At 43.1% G+C, this 24,373-nt stretch overlaps 1 protein-coding gene across 5 annotated transcripts in view; it reads left to right on the forward strand.

The window, feature by feature from the left end:
* Nucleotides 1-23,094, forward strand: part of LOC147703671 (butyrophilin subfamily 2 member A1-like) — a 415,432-nt gene extending 392,338 nt beyond the window's left edge. For all 5 annotated transcript variants that reach the window (XM_086932017.1, XM_086932018.1, XM_086932019.1 and 2 more), the window contains one exon: nucleotides 18,881-23,094. In XM_086932017.1, the coding sequence (XP_086788143.1) occupies nucleotides 18,881-19,395 (515 nt within the window). In that variant the 3' untranslated portion in view covers nucleotides 19,396-23,094. The remainder of the gene's footprint in view (nucleotides 1-18,880) is intronic.
* Nucleotides 23,095-24,373: the final 1,279 nt, after the last annotated feature.

Raw genomic sequence — 24,373 nt, forward strand, 5'->3', positions numbered from 1 at the left:
GCGTCGGTGTCTAGACGTGCTTGTGCGGCTCCTTTACTTTCATGGCAATGTGGAGTGAAGTGTGCAGCTGCACAGCACCATCTAGTGGTGAACAGGAGCACTGATATAGAAAGTTTCCGGATCCAGTCTCATTCTTGGGGAGTATTCTGTGATGTATGCAGTTAGAAAATCACCAGAAAGCATTAACAAAGGTAATTACCTTGTTCTTTGGTGCCATCCTCATTGGATTGAGAGTTCATTATGTGTAGATTAATTAGATGAAGTAGTGACTTCATAAAATATGTAAAAATAGGTGGATCCCTGGGGCATCTCAAAGTTGATAGATATGGAGGTCAGAGTAAAATGTTCTAGTTTTAAAAACTATCACGAAAGCACATAAAACAAATATCGCATTGTTGTGAAATCTTTTTATTGCAGAAAAAAATAATAATACATGAGCATTAAATAGTAACCATTGTAGCATCACAGTACAATCATGAATCTGCTGAAGTACATTAAGGTCTGAAACTCTCCCCATCCCACACCCTGTCCCTGCGGGAAGACATCAGGCCCTTTCGCCAATAGGTTGTATCCAGCGAAGAACACCTGAATCTGTGGGATCGGTCAGAGTACATATTCCATCTTGGAAGCCGTTCCACTTCCCACATATTTTGGTCCATTGTGTTTGGACAGCCCCTTCCTTCATAAACATCCCTCTCTGCCAACATGCACCAATCCATATCTTTTCTCCAGGCACTCAGATGGGGCAACTAGGCCACCCTCCACTCGTGTGTAATATGGTGCTTCTCCACTATCAACCTCACTGTCATGTAAATCTGCTCAAGGCGGGGGAGATCCATGGTCCACTTTGTGTAGCCCTCCAAACTGCCCCCACACACCTTATTCAGGCATGCAACCACAGAGTTCCAGTAGTGGTGAAAGGCAGGGCAACCCCAGATCATGTGAAAAAACGTCCCCTCTTGGTTGAAACCACAATGGGGTGACACCCTCCTCATCCTTGCCATGGTGGTGCATGCAAAATAGCTGCAATGTAGGATTTCTAATTGTACAAGGTGGAACCTGTCTTCTCGTGGGGATTCCAATGCTTCCAACCATTCATCGACATCTATCCCCTCTAGATCTCTGTCCCACTGCTCCTGTAGCCTAATGAGTGTGCCTGGTGATTTTTGGAGCTATTTACGATACATGAGGGAAATCGCTTTCTTAGGCATATGTTCATCGAGGAGCTGATCCTCCACTGGGAGGACTATGGGAGCTTCACTCCCTTTGGTAACACTGCCTGGAGCACATGCCAGATTTACAAGTACCTATATGTCTCTGTGGGTGGCATTTTATAATCTTGTTGTAACTCCGCAAATGGGATGACCCCCGTCTCCACAGGTTGCCCACTTTGGAGAGACAAATGAGATCCCATTTGTCAAATCCCAGCTGCTTTCCCAGGATCCCTAGCTACACGTTATCCCAGAGAGTAGCCAATGTAAGGTTCCCTCGCTAGCATAAGGCATGGAACGCTCTGTGCCAGAGAGTGAGCGTTATTGCTGTAGAGATCGAAAAGCTTTTTGGCTGTGAAGTACGCTATATAGCCCTGAGGTACACCCTGGATGCATGGCCTGCCTGTCTAGACGATATGCCACTTCCTCTTCTTGGAGATGGGCCCACTGATTAATTGTTATAAGTTGAGCTGCCCAGTAGTACTTTTGTATGTTGGGGAGGGCGATGACGCCATCATACCATCCCTTTTCAGTTTTTTTAAGGCAATGCATGCTGGTCCCCTATCCCAGAGTTGCATGCAGATTTCCTTATGAACAGCCTGAAAGTAGGTGGGCCAGGCAAGGTGTGTTGTGAAGTGCACATAGAAAGCGGGGCAGTGCCATCATTTTAAATTGGGTGGCCTTCCCCAAATGGGACACAGGCAGGGTCCTCCAATGTTGTATATCTCCTCAGAGGTGTGCCAGAGATGGCTCCAGGTTTCTTTCAAAGAAAACCTCTGGATCCACTGTAATGTAGATCCCTACATAACGGAACCCTCCAGCCATGACTTTGGCCGTGCAGTCTCTGGGCCATCATGGGGCTTCTTCGTCCAGGAGGTAAATGAAGGGTTTATCCTAATTGGTGGTATAACCTGCGTATTTATTTATTTATATATAGGCTTGTATAGCGCTGGACTCGACTCCCGAAGGAGTTACTCTGCGCTTAGTTCACCCATCAGGAAGAAGGGACAGTGCTCTTCAGGATCTAGCAAAGAGGGAGACGCTACATTTAAAACAAAAAGGTCTTCAACAATTTCCTGAAGGCTAAATGATTAGTGCATAGCCTGAGGGTAGCAGGCAGTTTGTTCCAGAGACTGGGGCCCAAAAATGAGAGAGCCCTTCCGCCCAGTCTCGCCCTTCTAATAGACGGGACCTGTAGAACGTATTGATTGCTGGAACAGAGGGTACATACAGGATTGTAGGGGACAAACTTCTCAGCCAGGTATAGAGGGCCAGAGCCATAAATACTCTTATGGATAATACAGCAGGTTTTAAATTTCACCCGTTGTCGAATTGGGAGCCAATGAAGCTGTTCCAGAAGAGGGCGGGAGGGGGTTCTGGGCGGGGTATTAAGAACTAACCTTGCAGCGGTGTCTGAACCACCTGGAGTCTACTTAGCAAGTTGTCGTTTGCTGATATTAGTAACCCATTGCAGTAGTCCAGGCGGCTAAGCACTAAAGCCTGAACAAGGGTCTTTCTAGAAGTGTCTGGCAGTAAAGGAAACACTCGTCTAAGGAGTCCAATTACATGGGAACAGGACCCAGCTGTTTGATTGGCATGCTCTTTTAAAGACAACCCTTGGTCCAACCGAACACATAGGTTCTTTACTGTCTGCTTAGGACTGGGGATGGGGCCCAAATCCAATGGCCACCAGTCCGGTGACCACAATCGTGGAGCCTCCCCAAACAGCATAACCTCGGTTTTCCCTACATTACATTGCAGGAAATTCGAAACACAGCCCTCATACCTTCAGAAAAGGAGTGCTTAACTGCAGCAGTCAGAGTCTGAAAAGGAAAAAGCAGCTGAGTATCGTCCGCGTACGAAACGGGAGTAGATCCGTACGATCTCATAAGATCAGCCAGGGGGGCCACATACACATTAAAGAGTGTGGGACTCAAACACGAGCCCTGTGGCACCCCCTAGGTAAGCTCCACAGGTGCCGAACGGAAGGGACCCAAACTGACACTCTGCGAGCGGCCAGATAGAAAACTTTTCATCCAGGACAGAGCCAAACCCCTGACCACTACCTCCTGCAGACGACTGAGCAAGATTTCATGCGATAGCGTGTCGAAAGCTGCGGACAGGTCCAACAGCACCAAAATCACAGAACTCCCCTTATCCTGTGACATTCTGATGGTATCAGTCACAGAGAGGAGCGCTGATTCTGTGCTGTAGTTGGGCCTGAATCCGGACTGGGAATGATCAAGACCTCCAGTCAGCTCAATGAAATTCGACAGATGGGTGTTGATATGCTTTTCTGTCATCTTGCTCAGGTATGGGAGAAGAGATATGGGGCGAAGGTTGGAAAGGTCCGTCCAGGGAAGGGCCGAGTTCTTACGGATGGGATTTACAAGAGCTTTCTTCCACTCCTGTGGTACCTGACCCTCAGCAAGAGAGATATTCACCAGAGTCTGAATCATAGGACAAAGAGAATTGCCCAGGGAGGAAACAATTCTGGCAGGGATAAGATCTAAAGGGGACCCTGTCTTAATTTGACCTATTAGTGTCTCAATGTCGCTCAGACTGATTGCTGGGAAGGCAGTGAGTGTGGGGGTATCAGTGGTCCGGAAATGATAAGGGGGTGTGGGGGGGGCATTCCATAGGGTTTGTATTCTTAATGATTTTATCATATATCAGCTCTAATTTATTTCTAAAAAAGAGGGAGATATCATCACATAATGATTGTGAGGATACGTCAGGACTTTCACAAGCCGTAGGTTTAGTGAAGGCTTGTAAAATCTGATATAATACCTTGGAAGAGTTGCCTACCTCCCCTAATTGCGAGGCAATGTGGTTTTTTTGAGCCAGTCTAATATTTTTGTGATATGTAGACAGGGAAGTATAGTAACCCTTTTTATATTCATCAAAATGCGTTTTTCTCCATGCTTTTTCTACAAGCCTGTTTATCTGACCGTAATTGATCAGTGTACCACGCCTCCTGATTAGAAGTGGGACGTTGTTTACATAATTTCATGGGGCCAAAGAGTCGGGCGCAGTTGAAATGGCAGAGTTGAACTTAGATAGGGCTGATTCAATGTTATCAGAAGCAGTGATAAGGGGCTCAACTAATGCCTTCTGAAAATCATCTATTGTTACTTTATGCCATTGTCTACGCCAGGAAGAGGGGGGGGGGGGGCGCTTGCTAGGTTTGTCCAAACCCAGTAGGGAGAATTCAATCACAAAATGGTCTGACCAGTTCACCTGAATGGAAGGTCGGCATGCGATCTTAAAGGAGTTGGAAAATATCATATCCAATGTCTGACCTGCTAAGTGAGTGGGGCCTTTGTTATGTTGTATGGGTCCTAATAAAGATAGGTCCGCCAACAAAGATAAGGTCTCGGGATTATTGGGGAGGTCCCCATGCACATTAAAATCTCTTAGAAGTAGAAAATCATTTCCAATTTTGAAATGCGGGCCAATACTTCAACCAGGGAGAGCGCGAAGTTAGCACTCGGCCCTGGTGGACGATAGACCAAAGCCCCCTTCCATTGGGCTTTAGACGGAGTATTGATCCTAAAGATCATAATTTCCATCGAGGGGGAACAGGATGAAAACATTAAAAAGAAAAATATATAAATACATATAACACTGTTAAAAGTTTAAAAGGTTAGAGTGGGCCTATAAGCTAGCAGCATAGTCACAAGTGCAAAATAACGCATTATATCATATGTAAAGTGCATTGTAAGTAAAGTGCAATAGCTGGACAATAAATCAAACAATATTTGCAACATCAGAATCAATATTAAAACATAGGGTTGGTTCGAATGTGCAAAATCGGCAAAATATATACACCATATAATAAAATAGTAAGGTAACAGTCATCAAGATACAACACCCTCACAATTCAAGCTCAATTAACAACCTAAAGCTAGTGTTTATATGTGTCAGAAGGCGAGTAAGAGCAAAGAATTGCTTGGGATAATGTTATAAGGGTCATGAGATATTAAAATTCATTTACTCATGGAAGCATACAAACGTACTGCAGCTAATAAAAACGTGCTTACACGGAATATCAAGTCATCACTACCCAATTTTAGAATCTCAAGATAAGCTTGTTTAAAATCCACAATGGCCTGAGTCTTGAAAAAGGGAATTAAAAACTGTTTTGTGTATCTTGAATAATATTTACAAAATAGCAAAACGTGTAACAATGTTTGCTTACTACCAATGCCACAAGGGCAGTTCATCTGCTCAAGATTGTTATTATATCCTATTGGGAAGCAGAGTGAATATTTTATACTGCCATCCCTCAGGCGATAAAGTAAACTCCTTTTCCACCTTCCAATGCTTTTCCTGAGGTATTGCTGTGGCAAATGGTTTTGGGCACTTGATGTTTCCAGCAAGGGCGTGTATCTAATAATCAATGTTTTATGACGCTCTATATTCTGCCTCTCTTTTGAATAATGATCGTACAGAGCCCCCTTACAGATTTAATACTTGTGGTCTCACCTCTTAGTGGGTGTGTGAATAAATGCTCCAGATTTATGCTTGCGGACTGTCTTTTACTGCCCTAAACCATAGTATTCGTTACAAAAAGGGGGGTTGAACCCATGCAGTCGCGGGGACCTGGGCGCTATATGGTATGTGTAAGAAGGGGATCCCCGCAAGGGAAACGTGTTATGTACAACACACACTAACACTAGTTTACACTATATAAACATCAATCAGAAAAACTTGTACATGGTATTGTCCTTTATTTTACAATACCAGATATCAACCATTATCAGTACATTTTGCACACTTTTTGAAAAGCCCCAGTTGGGGAGGAGGGAAAGTGAGGGAAGGGGGGATGTGCTCAGGGCAGTGTAAAGTCAAAGAAAAGTAAACACAGTCAAAAAGAAGGCAATTATAACAATCTTTACAAGCGGATCTAAACAGATCAAACACAAAAAAGCCTAAATAATTAAGGCATCCATTGGAAGGCTGTTATACTAGAGACATTCAACGGTCACATACAAAAGTCAAGACAGTTCGGGACATGTGCCGGAAGTCCAAATCGGAGAACAAGAGCCGTCGACGTTTCGACCCCAGGCCGTAGGCTACGTTAGGTCCTTTAATGGGGTCTTCATCAGGACAAGTGCAGGAGAAGGGGGGGCAAGGTTGGATGGGGCAGTAGTATCTGTGAATTTAAAACGAATGGTCAGACCAATATTTGTAAGACCTGATTAACGTCATCCTATTTGACAGTACTACAGTACATTAACTAGAATTTACCATGGGGTCCTGGCCCACCGGGCCTCTGAACATAGGAATTGAGTAAGACCAAACATTAGTCGTGGTCAAACTCGGCGATCTTAATTGGCACACACAGAGTAGAGTTAAGAATGTAAACATCCTTGTGAAGTTTACTTCAAGAGATTTAATCATACAAAGTTGCCAGATTAAAAACAGAGACTAAACTTACATGAGTTTCAACCAATCAGCCGAATGGTGAAGATTTCATGGGTTTCAATCCCAGTCGTCGTAAAACAAGAGGGATGGGGTGCAATTAATGAACACCAACTGTGGATGAAAATAAGTTTAAGGCTAACTTAGTCGGATGCTATTTGTAACAGGAGCCCACAATATGGCTGATGGAGCCCTTCGTTACTTACATTAGACAAGCTGAGGTTAGAGCCGCTAGGGGTCTCTACACATGGAACCTTGTTCCTGGTCTGACTTCACAATGCAAGGGGTCGCTGTAAAAGTATAAAAAGGGAACACGTTGCAAGTAGGCTACGTGGGATTGCTGGATTAGTCTAAAGACATTGCTTACAAGGGACATACCTCCAAAATAACAAATGGTCAGGGAGCCGATCTTCTTTAATTTCGAAATTGGTGTATCTCGTGTAACACCAGCACAAAGATAGAGGGGGGCAAGGGTTGGTCTGCCGTTCCGTCAGTCTCCGTGATGTTTAAACCTTACGGGGAAAATCAGAAGGCTTACCGGTCAGACAAAAAGAGCATTTATCTTAGAGTTGACAAAATTAATGAGTTATTCAGCAAGAAACTTACAGGTATACAGAAGGGCTGCTACCGTCAAGGCACCTCAGTGCGGAGTCCGCAAGGTTGCTTCGCGGAGTTTTAGGGCGGGAACCGTAGTTGACAGTCTCCGTGGGGATTAATTCCTACGGGGTGAAGGAAACCATCAGATAACGGTAAATGGGATTTCTCATTTAGTAATGTAACAAAGTGTGGATCGCTCGGTAAAGGAAAGGCGCATGGTACTTACAGGCACTCAGAGAGGCCGCGGCAATCAATGCTCATCAGGGCTAACTCCGCAAGACTGCTATGCGGAGTTTGGGGCGGAGTCAATAGTTGACTGACTTGCAGGAAATAGAAGAGTTACTTGATGGGTCCCGGCCTCGGGAGGGTGCAAATCTTATTAGAAAACATGACATGCCTCCAAATTAATAATTTGTCTCCTGGGTTTTGGTGCTGACAGAAACATAGCGGTATTCGAAAATTAATATCACAACTCGTGCACTTCTCTTAACATGAGTGTAGACGAGCAACCTCGGACATAGTTGATGTAGCAATTACATGGTATCGACTCGTGCACTTCTCCAACATGAGAGTGTAGACAAGTCTATTCAAACACATTTAATGTTATACAATTCAATGCCTAACCTGTGCTTGGATGTGATCACCTGGAGGTGTAGATCAATGTGATCCGATGCCTAAAGTGTATTAAATTATGTTCTTAAGTGAGGAAACCAACTTAACTGCAATACTCAAATATTCAACCAAGCGCTGCTAATTGTGCCAGGCTGCTGTCCTGTTCATTGAGACCATTTTTTATCGAATCTAAAAGAGACATCCATTTTGATTCTCGTGTGTTGAGAGCTATCTGCAGGTTACCTCCTCTTTTCCCCCAGAGATACTTTTTCAATGACCAGCCATCTTAGATCTGATACCATATGTCCTGCTTTTTGCCAGTGTTCTACCAGGGGGGCGCCCAACACTTTACATCGCAGTCTACTACAGTGGGAAGAGATGCGGGATTTAATTTTCTGTTGGGTTTGCCCAACATATACATGATTGCACGGGCGTTGTACAATGTAGATCACACTAGTCGAATTACAATTCGTGTAATCTTTCAGGGTGTAGACCCGTCCGCCATGGGTGAATGTCTTAGTCTGAATAGTGGTTTCACAAGCAGTGCACGTGCCGCATCTGTGATGTCCTACCAAGGGAGGTAGGTTCCATAAGGTCGTTAATGTAGGTTGACTCTCTGGTTCCAGGTAGGAATGGACCACCATATCACGTATATTTTTAGCCCTTTTGAAAGAGTGAAGGGGGAGATGCGGTTGTTTAATCTCGTCTGCTACCAAAGACCAGTTCTTATTGGTGATCTGTTTGACCTCATTACTACGTGTGGAAAAAGTAGTGACACAGATAATGCGGTCTAGCTCTGTTGGATTGGAGAGTTCTGGCTCGATTTTAATCTGTAATCCCACCGGGATTATGTTTTCTTGTAAGTATCTGGTAAACAAATGTCCATGTAGCCGTGTTCTAATAAGTTTCTTCTCGAGTCTCTCTAGGCAAGATATTTTATCATTGAGAGTGATATCAATCGTCGGGACGGAGGTAGACAAAATAATTTTATGTGCAGACTAAGGGGGTAGCCATGGGGGCTACCTTTGCCCCAAATTTGGCCATCATTTTCATGGACCATTTTGAACACCAACATGTCTTTTCATCCAATAACCCTTTTCACACCAGGCTGACCCTATGGGTCAGATATGTTGACGATGTTCTGTGCATTTGGGAGGGCAATAAACAACAATTAACTGCATTTCATGATTGGCTCAATTCAAGAAACCCCCATATTCAATTTACTATGGAATCCAGTAATGAGTCTATACCGTTTCTGGATATTTCCATCTATGTGGATAAGGATCATCTGCAGACTACACTCTTTAGGAAAACCCCTGAGCGAAATTCCTTGTTACAATATGGGAGCCACCACCCCAGAGGACTTAAGGATAATTTGCCTGTTGGGCAATTCCTTAGAATCAGGAGAAATTGCTCCACTCGAGCAAATTACATTAAGGAATCTGAGATTTTAAATGAGCGCCTCATTTCACGTGGATACCCAGTTCGTATGGTCAGACGCGCCAGGAAAAGGGCGTGGTATAATCCACGTGAAAGCTTGCTGAACCCAGAACTCTCCAATCCAACAGAGCTAGACCGCATTACCTGTGTCAGAAACGGTATAGACTCATTACTGGATTCCATAGTAAATTGAATATGGGGGTTTCTTTTTTAGCCCTTTTGAAAGAGTGAAGGGGGAGATGCGGTTGTTTAATCTCGTCTGCTACCAAAGACCAGTTCTTATTGATGATGATAAAATATCTTGCCTAGAGAGACTCGAGAAGAAACTTATTAGAACACGGCTACATGGACATTTGTTTACCAGATACTTACAAGAAAACATAATCCCGGTGGGATTACAGATTAAAATCGAGCCAGAACTCTCCAATCCAAAAGAGCTAGACCGCATTATCTGTTCACTACTTTTTCCACACGTAGTAATGAGGTCAAACAGATCATCAATAAGAACTGGTCTTTGGTAGCAGACGAGATTAAACAACCGCATCTCCCCCTTCACTCTTTCAAAAGGGCTAAAAATATGCGTGATATGGTGGTCCATTCCTACCTGGAACCAGAGAGTCAACCTACATTAACGACCTTATGGAACCTACCTCCCTTGGTAGGACATCACAGATGCGGCACGTGCACTGCTTGTGAAACCACCATTCAGACTAAGACATTCACCCATGGCGGACGGGTCTACACCCTGAAACATTACACGAATTGTAATTCGACTAGTGTGATCTACATTGTACAATGCCCGTGCAATCGTGTATATATTGGGCAAACCCAACAGAAAATTAAATCCTGCATCTCTTCCCACTGTAGTAGACTTCGATGTAAAGTGTTGGGCGCCCACCTGGTAGAACACTGGCAAAAAGCAGGACATATGGTATCAGATCAAAGATGGCTGGTCATTGAAAAAGTATCTCTGGGGAAAAGAGGAGGTAACCTGCAGATAGCTCTCAACACACGAGAATCAAAATCGAGTTGTGATATTAATTTTCGAATACTGCTATGTTTCTGTCAGCACCAAAACCCAGGAGACAAATTATTAATTTGGAGGCATATCATGTTTTCTAATAAGATTTGCACCTTCCCGAGGCCGGGACCCATCAAGTAACTCTTCTATTTCCTGCAAGTCAGTCAAATATTGACTCCGCCCCAAACTTCGCATAGCAGTCTTGCGGAGTTAGCCCTGACGAGCATTGATTGCCGCGGCCTCTCTGAGTGCCTGTAAGTACCATGCGCCTTTCCTTTACCGAGCGATCCACACTTTGTTAGATTACTAAATGAGAAATCCCATTTACCGTTATCCGATGGTTTCCTTCACACCGTAGGAATTAATCCCCACGGAGACTGTCAACTACGGTTCCCGCCCTAAAACTCCGCGAAGCAACCTTGCGGACTCCGCACTGAGGTGCCTTGACGGTAGCAGCCCTTCTGTATACCTGTAAGTTTCTTGCTGAATAACTCATTAATTTTGTCAACTCTAAGATAAATGCTCTTTTTGTCTGACCGGTAAGCCTTCTGATTTTCCCCGTAAGGTTTAAACATCACGGAGACTGACGGAACGGCAGACCAACCCTTGCCCTCCTCTATCTTTGTGCTGGTGTTACACGAGATACACCAATTTCGAAATTAAAGAAGATCGGCTCCCCGACCATTTGTTATTTTGGAGGTATGTCCCTTGTAAGCAATGTCTTTAGACTAATCCAGCAATCCCACGTAGCCTACTTGCAACGTGTTCCCTTTTTATACTTTTACAGCGACCCCTTGCATTGTGAAGTCAGACCAGGAACAAGGTTCCATGTGTAGAGACCCCTAGCGGCTCTAACCTCAGCTTGTCTAATGTAAGTAACGAAGGGCTCCATCAGCCATATTGTGGGCTCCTGTTACAAATAGCATCCGACTAAGTTAGCCTTAAACTTATTTTCATCCACAGTTGGTGTTCATTAATTGCACCCCATCCCTCTTGTTTTACGACGACTGGGATTGAAACCCATGAAATCTTCACCATTCGGCTGATTGGTTGAAACTCATGTAAGTTTAGTCCCTGTTTTTAATCTGGCAACTTTGTATGATTAAATCTCTTGAAGTAAACTTCACAAGGATGTTTACATTCTTAACTCTCCTCTGTGTGTGCCAATTAAGATCGCCGAGTTTGACCACGACTAATGTTTGGTCTTACTCAATTCCTATGTTCAGAGGCCCGGTGGGCCCGGACCCCATGGTAAATTCTAGTTAAGTACTGTAGTACTGTCAAATAGGATGACGTTAATCAGGTCTTACAAATATTGGTCTGACCATTTGTTTTAAATTCACAGATACTACTGCCCCATCCAACCTTGCCCCCCCTTCTCCTGCACTTGTCCTGATGAAGACCCCATTAAAGGACCTAGCGTAGCCTACGGCCAGGGGTCGAAACGTCGACGGCTCTTGTTCTCCGATTTGGACTTCCGGCACATGTCCCGAACTGTCTTGACTTTTGTATGTGACCGTTGAATGTCTCTAGTATAACAGCCTTCCAATGGATGCCTTAATTATTTAGGCTTTTTGTGTTTGATCTGTTTAGATCCGCTTGTAAAGATTGTTATAATTGCCTTCTTTTTGACTGTGTTTACTTTTCTTTGACTTTACACTGCCCTGAGCACACCCCCCCCCCCCCTTCCCTCACTTTCCCTCCTCCCCAACTGGGGCTTTTCAACAAGTGTGCAAAATGTACTGATAATGGTTGATATCTGGTATTGTAAAATAAAGGACAATACCATGTACAAGTTTTTCTGATTGATGTTTATATAGTGTAAACTAGTGTTAGTGTGTGTTGTACATAACACGTTTCCCTTGCGGGGACCCCCTTCTTACACATACCCTAAACCATAGTATGTTCCCACCTTTATCGCATCTGAGACAGTCGGTGATTATTTCTCTTGTTAGGGCGGCAGCAGGGTCCTGCCATGGTTTCATCCAGAATAAAGCTGGGCGAGATTTAATAAAATCCTCCACATAGTGTAAGTTCAATTCTTTGTGGCATATATACGTAGGAGAGGAGATTTGAGCCCCTAGGATTTTCCTGCAGAACCTATTCTCCTCAAATTGGATTCCACTACAATTCCCATACCCCCAGACTTCGGCTCCATAAGAGGCTGTAGGTATTCATTGTTATTTGTAAATCTGAATCAATGGTACAACCACCTCGGCCTGTTTAGGTTGCCTAAGGCTAATGATGAAATTCACTGCTTTACAAAGTTTGGTTCTACCATGGGCAACATGGGCTTGCCAAGCACCGGAATCTGCAAAGACTAGGCCCAATTATGGGAAAGTGCTGGTGCACACTGAGTCACTGCCCAATTTTACAGACTTCATACAATGCTTTTTTTGGCCCACAAGTCATTATAAATGATTTTTTAAAATTTGTGCAAAGGTCCAAATTTGCCATAAACTATACAAATCCAGTAACTAAAGTGCGTAGTGCATTAGGTGTGCGGCCCATAAGTACCGCATCATCGGCATGGAGAACCACGGGGAGGATTTTACCATTAATTTTGGGGACATCGCTAATCAGTAAGGACAGGGAGTTGTGCAATTCATTTATATAAAGAATAAAAAGTAGAGGGGCCAGAACGCATCCTTGTCTGACCCCTCTACCGATAGTGATGTCACCAGAGACCTCCCCATCAGTGCATATCCTCACCCGAGCCTTTAAATCCCTGTGCAAATACGCCAAAAAATAAACCAAAGCCTCATCCAACCCATATTTAAAAGAATCTCCCATAAACGTGATCTGTTAACAAAATCAAAAGCTGAAGTTAGATCCATAAAACCTAAGTATAGTGGCACTTTTTGGGTGATCGTGTATTTACCTAAAATGAGATTCAGATTTAAACACTGTTCCACAGTGCCGACATTGCTTCTGAATCCCAGCTGACAGTGGTTTAAAATTTGGTTGTCTTCAGCCCAGTTCCTAATCTTATTAAAGACAACCCTGCCCAAGATCTTTAAAGTATTGTCAATCAAAGAAATTGGGAGATAGCAACTCGGGTTGGATCTATCGCCCTTTTTGAAAATTGGCACAATGATGCTTGTCGACCAAGAATTCGGGATAGATGTGTTGGTCAGATTATTAAAAACATTGCATAAAAGGGGCGCCCAGAACTCAGGAGATTGTTTTATGAGGTCAATGGACAACCCGTCAGGGCCTGGGGCTTTATTCCCTGCGCTTTGGTTTATGGCATCCTCAACTTCCAAAATGGTTGTGACAAACTGTAAAACTGGGAAAGATGTATGGGTACTGGGAATCATTGTAGGGGCAGTGTAGATTTTGGAAAAATGTTCTTCCCAGAGTTCACTAGGTATATTACAGCTTATTGGAGTGATAGCCGAGTCCATAGATCTCATTTCTTTAACTTCACACCAGAATCTCGTTACATCCTTTAGTGATGCAGTGCGAGCAAGACTTTCCCAACGTTCTATTAATATTGCCTCAGAGCGGGAATTAGTTGCTTCCTTAGAAATTATGTGTTTAATACCCGCACACAGACTGCTAAAGACCTCAACAATTTCGCTACCCGCAGCACTGCTTCATAGACACATATCTACTAATAAAGGATGTGCTTTTATCATACGTTCAAATAGGGCCTTATTGTCTATGCCCTTCCAGATTAGTCTGTTTGTCGGTGGATGGCACCAAATGTTTTGCCCCTATTTCTCTTCGAGTAAAATATTTTGAGCAGAGCCTCATGGTTAGCAAAAGAGGATTGTGATCACTTTGACTAGTACTTAAAACCTCAGCCTTAGCTAAAAAAAATTCCAATGCAGATGATATGAAAACATAATCTATGGTGGATGAACATCCACGCCCTCTGTAGGTAGGCAGATGGTCTTTGCTCTGGTCAACACCAGCCTTGTCCATGGTATTTATTAAATTATGGGAGGATAAAAAAATACTAAGCTCCTCACCCCTTTTACATGTGTTGTACCTAGCTGTTAGGGGGGTAATATTAACAGTATTGTTGTGTAACCGTGCATTAAAATCCCCACCTAAACAGATACCATCTATTTTGCCATACCTCTGTGCGTCTTGTAAACCATCAATAAATCCAAACAAATTAATAAAATTCCTATTCGATGGTGAAGTTGATAGGCCCCCGCATGGACGTCCCATTTCTGGGCTTAGTACAATAGTGTTATAACACACAAATCCGTCCAAGATCAATTCACTTGTGCACCATGTCTCTTGGAACATCAAAATATCATATTCGCTAACCAAATCAACCCACTCAATTGAGTTTAATTTGGATCTCAAACCTGCGATATTCCAACTTATAACGTACAAATTAGGGTCTGAGCCTCTAGGTTCTACAACAATTGAAGGTATAATTAAAGGTTCAAATTGTTCAGGTGTATAGGCCAAAGTTTGACTTATTAGTCAGTCCTGACTTTCTAAGCCAGACAAGGCGGTGAACCTATTTTGTAAGGTATATGTTGGAACTGAATGGTCGCGTAACCATTGGGGTGGTTTAGAGAAAAAACCCAAGGGTAGTGGGTGTATCTGGGTTGGAGCAGTATTGGTGCAGATTTGAGCTCTTAATAGCCATTTCACCAGGAGCAGGCGTCTAAAATTCATGACTATACAGTCACCTGGGATGTTCTTTTCGCATGTTCCCACCCACCCTACTCGACGGACCATTAAAATATCATTGGCATTTGTTGACCCAGGCCCTTATACTTCATTAGCCAATCCATGCTCTTGTTCTTAGTTGTTCCCAGGATTCTGATTGGCTCTTTTTAAGCGGGGGGAACCCCTGCTAAGATCAGGACGTAAGGGTATGCCTCTGGAGGTAAATTAAGAACGTCCTTAGATGGACTATTGCCCAAGTTAATAGGTGCTGCGGAAATAACAGGGGCAATAGTAGGAATTGTGGGGCTATTTCCCGAATGCGCGGAGGTAACTACTGCCGATATTTGAGGCAGATTATTACAAGTGGACCTATTACCAGATGCCGGCTTAGCCATGGCCGTTTGACTACCAGTTGCTTTGAGTTTGGGGCAGGCATCATTCTTAAAATTGCCACACATTCTACATGCAATATTAACAATAGGGGATGTGCATGCAACGCCCTCCTTAGTTACACCTTCAGCAACAGCCTCGATCGATTTGGGGTTATGTTCCCCTGTTGTTTTGTCAACAGCAGTAACCATTTGTCTTTGCGTATCAAGTTTTTTAACCAAGTTTTCCATTCTATCAAGGTGTTTAAATAAGGCATTAAATTGTTTATCCACCAGTAATTTTAAACGACCATGAATAGAGTTCACTATAATCGCATGCAATTATATCGAATTAATATCTCCCACGTTTCCGTTTCTACCTTCCTTCTTCTATTTCGTAGGTCGAATCTGTTCTATGATGGAAACTGTTGTGCACCGGGTCTCGCCGCCAGTAGACCAGGTGCATGACAGTTTCCATCATAGAACAGATTCGACCTACGAAATAGAAGAAGGAAGGTAGAAACGGAAACGTGGAAGATTTGTGTACCTTTCATTCTGCTTGGGGCATTAAACTCACAAGTTGACGGCCTTTGTGATTTGAGGAAATCTTCAGGAATATTTCTCGAGAGAGAGAATGATTTGGCCAGGATAATTCAAGAGGCACCATCAATCAGAGTTATCTTGTGGATACGATACGATACGTTACCTGAACCATCCCTGAGGATTTGAACCTTGAACGTTTTGCACACTTGAAACTTTATTATACCCCTGAGGAAGGGTCAAGAGGGACCCGAAATGCATTGGGTTGTTTGAAACTTTACTTTTCTTTGCTTGGAAAATGATATTGGTTCGATATAATTTGCATTGATGCATTTATGAGTTTCGCTGAAGCTATGATTTATTGATGTGTCTTTAAAAATTGTGTTAGACAAATTGAAATATTTGAACAGTTTGCGTTAAAAAAATAAACAAATGTTTTTTGAAAATGTGGTTTCAAATGTTTGAGGCATAATTGCCTGATCGGTGTGCGCTGCATAGTCCCCGGTTTCCGAGGACTCATCTCAGACATAGTACCTAGAGGTTGTGGTACCCTCTCCCTATGCACCGCACGCATACAACTTGATCACACACTATACACTGTGATTAAATAGGTTTACTAGAGGAGTGCAGACCCACCCACATCATTGATAGCTCTAATCATTGAGCCACACAGAGTTACTTGCCGCCTCTAATGTTGTCAAATCTACAGTGCACATAATTACAGATTCACTTCAAAAGCAATAGAGGCACTCAAAAAGCGTGTGGAATGAACTTAGTTTGAGGCCGGCGTCCCGCGACCCAGTGATGCACAATGTACCTGAGATCTAAAGGGACACGGCACGCAGCCTCACAAGGAAGCAGCAGTGATGTCAGGCGGACTCGCAGCGGCCACAGCTCTCGGCTGTAGCGGTCTGCGGTGTGCACTCACGATAATCCTGGGACGGGGCTTAAAGGCAGTCACCCAGCAGCACATGCAAGTGATAACAAGATCCTCAAAGTGGTGACTAGTGCGGGCACTCAGTGGCACAGCTCCTCGGCTGCAGCGGCCCACAATAGCAGTTGCGATGATTCTCGTAGGACGGCAAATGTGGGCACTCAACGGCACACCTCCTCAGCTGCAGCGGCCCCCAATTGCGATAGCGATGATTCTCGTAGGACGGTAAATACGGGCACTTAGCGGCAACAGCTCCTCAGCTGCGGTGGCCCACACTAGCGATACGATGACTTTCAGCCTGCATTCCCCGCAGTAGAACCAGAGGCTCTGGAATTCTCAAAAGAGGCTTTACCTGCGAGTAGAATTCCCCTCAAATAGGAATATGGACGGCTGATGGGTGAAGTCTAATGTCCCTGAGACTTCAACAGGAGGCAAGCTTAAATCAGGCCCTTGAGGAGTTGCTTCAGCAAGATGGATGAAAGTTTCAAAGTCCTTTCCCTCTAGTTACACAGACAGAGGTTCGTCTTGACATCCAGAAGTAACACACAGTGTAGGGGTTTTAGCACAGATCTTTATACCCCAAAAGTCTTTGTTATCAAAAAGTCACAAATCACTGAACCCAGCCAGAACCAGATTGGTGTCGCCCTGGAGCACTTTGTTTACAAAGCTGCATCCTGCCTTTCAGGAAGAGGGGGTCCGCTATCAGACGCACAGTGGGAGGTGGAGCCATCATTAACCTTGCTAGGCACAGCCCTGCTCAGATCAAAGGGTCACCCCTCCCCATAGTCCAACTGCAGATCTCTCTATTCAATCCAGGTCGGGCTCAACTTGCCCTGTCACTCAAAGCCAGACAGCAATACACATACCAGCAGAGCACACGGGAAGGCTTAGGCAAGAAAATACCCACTTTCGAAAAGTGGTATTATCAACCACAGAGTACAAAAATAATCTTCACTAAAAGATACACCTTAATATTCGCAGCGCGGCCATGCTAAATTCGTCTTTCCTATCATGTTCCTTAGGTCAATTAGGATTATACCAATTCATACAGTCAATTTACAATAGGAAGCATTCACGCTGTGGCACTGAATAGCAGTGGCACAGCGCCCAGAGCATCTAACACCAGCAAACACAGAGGAGACAAAAGCGGAAAATGGAAGGGAGACCCACGCCAATGGTGCCAGGTCTAAGAAGAAGGACTGTGGTACAGTGCAATGGCTAAGTTTTTACTTTTTTAGCTATTTCTTAAGTGCTCTAGGAAGCCCTTTCCCCAGAGCCATGGTTTCAGTGCTTTAGGAAAGTACTTCTTGAAGCATCATGTCATAATATCCTTTGTTGCCTCTGTCCATACCGGCTAAGTCTGAGTAAGCTCTTGGTTATATCCAATACTTAATTTGAGCCGGTGGTTGCTGGGGTGGGGAGGCGGTGGCGACAGTGGCACTCATTTCCCCACATTAGACTTTTCACAAGAGCAGGAAAAGTATACGAAGAGTGAAAAAGGAGAAAGGTGAAAAAATGGCCCCAGATCGGCGAAGCAGGAACCTGCAAGAGTGAAATGAAGGGGCAGTGAAAGTCTGGTGGTGGATTAGAGAGTCATGAGTTGGATTGAAGACTACATGGCCTTGGTCTTTGGCACTGACATTTAATAACTCCGGCCTTAGGCTTCTGAGCAGAGCTTTGGGCACCAGTACTCATTCTTTCACAAATTAAGCACTGGTAATATCCTTCAAAACTGCCATTTTTTCTATACCCTGGTTACAAGTAGTGGGCTTAGTGCTCTGAGAAGCCCCTCATGGAGGCTCATGTCATTGCTTTGGTTACATTTTATTTAAGAGCCAATCATTGAATTCAAGGGCTTTGACATGGTTCATGTCTGAACTTGTATTCTGAACCATTGAAATCATTGAAATTGCAAAGTAAGCTAAAAATACTTTTTCTCAATAAAAATATGTATAACAGCTTCAACACGGGCAGTGATTCTGTTGTAATATTGTTTGTTTATAGCTGCAGGGAACCTCAGTAGATGATTATGAGGATCAATAACCCACATCATGCAGAGTTCTCAATTTCTTCCTGTGTTTCCCTCTTCTAGCCTGTTTCTCTCGAGTGGACATCTGCTTGGACTCACCCCACCCAGATCTGCGCCTGTCCGACAATGGGAAGACCGTGACAAACACATTTTCCAAGCAGCAAGCTGCAGACCGAGATGCCAAGGGTGCCTCTGCCTTTGTCTTGGGAAAGGATGGTTTTACACAGGGCAGGCACTACTGGGAGGTGAAAGTGCCGACCACTGGCAGCAGAGGGTGGGCTATAGGGATTGTCAGAGAATCAGTCAAGTGCACCAAAGAGATCAAACTCCGGCCGCAAGACGGGATCTGGGCTGTAGGCATGGTCCTAACTGAGTACCAGGCTTTTGAAAACCCACTGATATACCTGAAACCAGATCCAGCCCCACAGAGAATTCGAGTTTACCTGGATTATGAAGGGCAGCTGTCTTTCTACAATGCAGCCAACATGTGCCACATCTTCACCTTCCTTCCCTCATTTAAGGAGAAGGTATATCCTTTCTTTTTAAGTTTGGATTCTCAAACACTTATTTCACCCTGAGCCTTTTTTGTGAATGGTTTGGACAGGCCCAAGACATAGCCATCCCCATCCTCAATGTATTCGAATTGTTTACTGACCCACATCCATGTTCCAGATGCTCCTCACACTGATCATCTCAGACTTCCTAAGCATGTAGCCTAAGCGTGTCACAGCCTCTCCATGTACCTCCCTAGACCACTCTCTTAATTTTATCCAACTGATTGCATGCCCTGCCGGTCACATCTTGGTCAGCCCAAGCAGCCAGGGGTATAATATTGGCACGCATGTGGAGGGATAGAAGAAGGAAAAAACTTTGCATTTATATAGTGCTTGTTAACCCTGATGAGGTGTTAAAGCGCTTTATCGGCAAGTAGCACGTTACTCCAGAACCCATAAAGGAGTAGTGGGGAATTAGCATAGTGAAATATGAAAGTAATTTGAGTGGTGAACGTGTTAGTCGGTTATTTGGATTGAAAAGGCTAGTGGAGGAGTAGAAGGGGGAAGGATTTAGAATGTGTTTTAGCTTGAAGCAGTAGGAGGAGGCTTGGCATGTGTAAAAGGGAGGTGAAGGGGGAAGAGTCAGGGAATGGATTAGAAAGGCTTCTTTGGGAGATCTGAAGAGCAAAGAAGAATGAGATGCTGCAAGGAGGGGTAGAGTAGGAAAAAGTCTAGAAAGGGTTATTTTGGGAATCCTAGTGGTATGGGGTCATCCACTGATCCACGTCTCTCAGAGAGCTGAAATTAGGCGACTTTCTAATGTCTTTGGGGCATTCCATTTGAAGGAGTATCTGCGTGTCATCTGTCTAGTTATAGCACGTGAGGTGAAATTGATTGATCAGTGCTGGTAATTTCTTGTAGATGATGAAAAGAATGGGCGAGATGATAGAGCCTTGAGAGACCACTGCTTTCGTGAAGTATGGTTTGGATGAGAAAGGGGGGGCATGTGGATGACATTAATTCTGTTATAAAGGTAGGATGTGATCCAGTTTAGAGCAGTCCCCTTCATGCCGGCTTTGTAGAGTCTTTGTATCAGAGTGTCATGATCAACCGTGTCAAAGGCAGCCGAGAGGTCCAAGAGAAGTAGCGCAGCAACCCTGTTGTGGTCATCTGTGTTCTTCAGGTCATCCCAGATGGCCACGAGGGTATATTATTTTCCTCTTCTTGGACGGAATGCCATTTGGAAGTCTGAGAGTATGGCATTATCTTCAATGAATTGTGACGTCAGGGCGAATGCTGCTCTTCTATCAGTTTGCCCAGGAAAGGTCCACTTGTAATCAGTTTGTAGTATCAGGGTTAAGCGGTTCAAGTTTTCTTTCTTCAGTAATGGGTGTATGTATGGCTTTTTGAGTTCTTCTGGAAATTTTCCAGTAGTTAGGCAATTGTTGAGGATTCTTCTTACTGTTGTGACAGCAGAGATTGTTAGAAGAATTGTCTTGAAGGTTTGCGGTGGACACGGCTCAGAAGGGCTGCCGGCAGGCCTGCTTGATTGACTAAGTCCATAAATTCATCGTGTGAAATGTGTTGGAAGGAACGGAGGGGCTGGGTTAAAGTTTTCTTGGATTGTTGTTTTGGAAAAGGTCGGTGCTGGTGCTTTGTCTTTGTTTTAACTATGAGTCCAACATGTCTGCTTTGGGCGTATAATGATTTGCCAGTTGTCTGTGATATCTAGAGTAATGGGATGAGCTCCTTCTGGGCAATTCGGTTTATGAAACTTATTGAGAATTTTATACAATTCTTTATTTGCACATTTAGCATTTTGAATTGTGTCTGAATAGTGCCTTATCTTAGCTTTTTTAAATTTGACTTGTATAGTCTGTTAATTTTCTGTAGGCGAAGTTTGTCTTGATTGGTCTTGATTGGTGTTTATTTTGAGCCAGGCACGTTGCAGCTTTCAAATTTGTTGTTTTATCTCCTCTATCTCTTTATTTCTCCAAGGTTCTTGTTTTCTTTTGTTTTGTTGTGTCGTTTTAGTGGTATTTGTATATAAAAAGCTTCTTGTAGCCACTCATATAGTTTTTTAATAGAATGTATTGTGTCTAGATCTGTACTGGGTGTAGAAGAGGTAGCGGTAAGTCAATAACTCAGAATCAACACACACAGGTATTGCAGGTTACGTACAACTTGGGGTCTTGACGGAGGTGTTGTTGACTGAGCCTACCATTTTGCATTTGTGTTATGTCAACAATCAATGATATATATATAAAATAAGAAAATGTTAAGCCATCAGTTAACTGTGTGTAGAGATGGGAGTTACAAGATACTTTTAATATAGGCATCTGTAAGTGAAAGTCCAACAAAAATACTTATAGGGTGTTTTAAAAATCAAATAAAACAGTTTCAACAATGGATTAAGGGTGTAGATGCACCAAATATTTTTAGGGGCAAAAGGCCAACAAAATACTTACACGCTGTTCTTTATAAATTAATTAAAATCATATCTAATCATCATCTAAGCGGAGAAATTTGGAACATATATTATATGTGCATATGTGGGCCAAAAAAGTACCAACAAGGTATGTTGCTTTTTGTTCTCTACACCTTTGAACCACCCCCGCAGCCAGTCAAAGCTTTTATGCATTTATTTGTTATGGACTGGGAGCTTCTCATAATTTCTGCGTGCCCCAACTCCTCAGATTATACCTGTGCTATTAGTTCCACACATAATGAACATTATTATCCAAGTTTAATCAGATTTAAATGTTTGCTCGTTGGTGGCATGATCTCTCCCACTTCATGCGTAGGATGGCATCTGAATATCATATAATTTCACAGAATTAACCACTCACAACAGCTGATAGTGTAATTCACTGTACTTGGAATCAGATCCTTCCGTATTATGGCCTTGCAGCCCACTGCCGAGGGCTATACCGGTTGTTAAAGGCCCTGAACCCTAGTTAATGACCTGAGTCGCAGGCGAGGACCTAAGACGAGGCAGAGGGCCTTTAACAACTGGTATAGTCCGAAGCAGAAAGACTATTAGGTTATTAGACCATTCCACCACTTGGGGGTAGAATGTTCCTAATTAAAAAGAAAGAAATTGAAAGACGAAGATTTGAATGGAATAGTAGAAGGCTTTTACCATCCAGTACAAGCCCTGAGCCAATTCATTGTCTTCAGTGGAGCTCTCAGCATTCTAATGTACTAATATGTGTTATGCACAATTGTTAATATAATGTAACAGAGTATAGTACTTTTAGAAATAGGATCAGAAACTCTCTCAGCACACTATGCATGTATACATTTGTAGAATTTGCTGCTGAATATAAGGGCTTTTCTTATTTCTAATCCGTTGGTGACTTTTGTTACTGCTCACCCCACCCTCGGTGCTGTTACACATGATAGTCTGTGGGATTTCCAATTGGGTTTCTTTTAATAACCTCATCTTTGTAGTTTGCAAATATTCACACAGTTTCTGTGTTTTTTCAGTAATTCCCAGTTAACAAAATGCAAATATATAGTGTATATGTTTTCTGAGAACGCAAATAGTATTTTTAAAAAGAGATGTTTGCAAACGTTTTATATTGATGCTGCCTATGTTTATAATGCTCTGTAGGTTTTTAGATACTCTGACTTTTTACTTCATTTTCAGAATGCATGTATTGCCTTCCTCCGAAACATTGTCAACTTCTTCATTGTGTTGTAGTTTTTTGATGATTTAACTCTGCAGCACCATATAAAGGTAAACCGTGTTTTAAACAATAAAATTTTTACTCCAACGTATACACTAGTGTGGATCTTTATGCGTTATGTCAACTATTTAGCTTAAACGAGTAGGCTTTAAGTGCCCAGAGACTATTTTGTAACAGTTACTTTATTTGGGGTGTTCTGGAGTGCTAGCTGGATATCAAACTCATCTCAGCACTGTACCGCAATCACATATTTCTCATAGTGAGACATTTTTGCACTGAGAGGCTATATTAATCAGTTTAAACAGTGAGGAAATAGGAGGGTGGCAGCTTAAAGTAGCTGGAATCAGCTATGTTGCCGTGGACAATTTTTTGAGGGGCATAGCACATGTTTTGAGGGGGGTCGACTTGGTGTACACATCGCGAGCCGAATCATCTCTCGTAGCTGTGGATATAATTGTTACTAGAAAAGGGGAGCGACAAAGGGTGCTCACTCTCGATTCGTCCATGGCACTGCAAGTTTCTTGCATTCAATTGTAATAACTTCTTCTTTTAAATGACGCTGCAACTGCACTTCTGTGTCTATTTATTGTGAATAACAAATGTTATATTTGCCCAATTAATAGTTCATCGCTACCAGGCTGTGGAAGGATAGAAGGATGAGGGTGCTTTGCCAGGACTTGAACTCATGATGCCTGGCACACAGTGTTTTATCAGCACCAAGCATTGAGTTCCATAATCCATCCTCACAAACCCCGTATTCCAAGCAGTGTCCCCATGCTGTCTGAACTCCACCCCTTGTGACCACGAGCCCCATCCCACAATCTAGTCCAGATTCTCTAGTCATGTTGATAGGAGAATCGCAATTTCATTACAAGACCGGAGGCTACCAGTATGCATGTTGGTAGCCATGTAAAACAACATCAGACATATGAGTGATTGGTTTACAATAATGATGAGCAAAGGTTCTAGAATTCGACCAATCAGCAGCTTTAAGAATATCATCCAACTTACCTCCTGACCAAAAGGACTTACTGGCTATAGCACCTCTGATAGAATGTGGTTTGAAGATATTTAGATCAACACCAGCAAAATTCATAACAATTTTGACCCATCTTGCAATAGAGGCAGAGGAAATGCCCTTATGAGGTTTAACAAAGGAAATAAGCAACTGATTAACACCAGAAGGGCGAAGAGCATGCATTCTCAAATCATATTGTTTCATACAATCAACAACACTTAGTTTTTTACAAATATCAAAACGAGGATAGAGGATAGAAAATAGAATCGGACATAGTCTTTGTCCTTCTGTGGAGTTCAAATTTGACGCCAAACATATCATAAGACCTATAGGAAATATCTAGAGCTTTTAC

The sequence above is a fragment of the Lissotriton vulgaris genome, chromosome 7 (assembly GCF_964263255.1).
Source record: "Lissotriton vulgaris chromosome 7, aLisVul1.2, whole genome shotgun sequence".
Lineage (NCBI taxonomy): Eukaryota > Metazoa > Chordata > Amphibia > Caudata > Salamandridae > Lissotriton > Lissotriton vulgaris.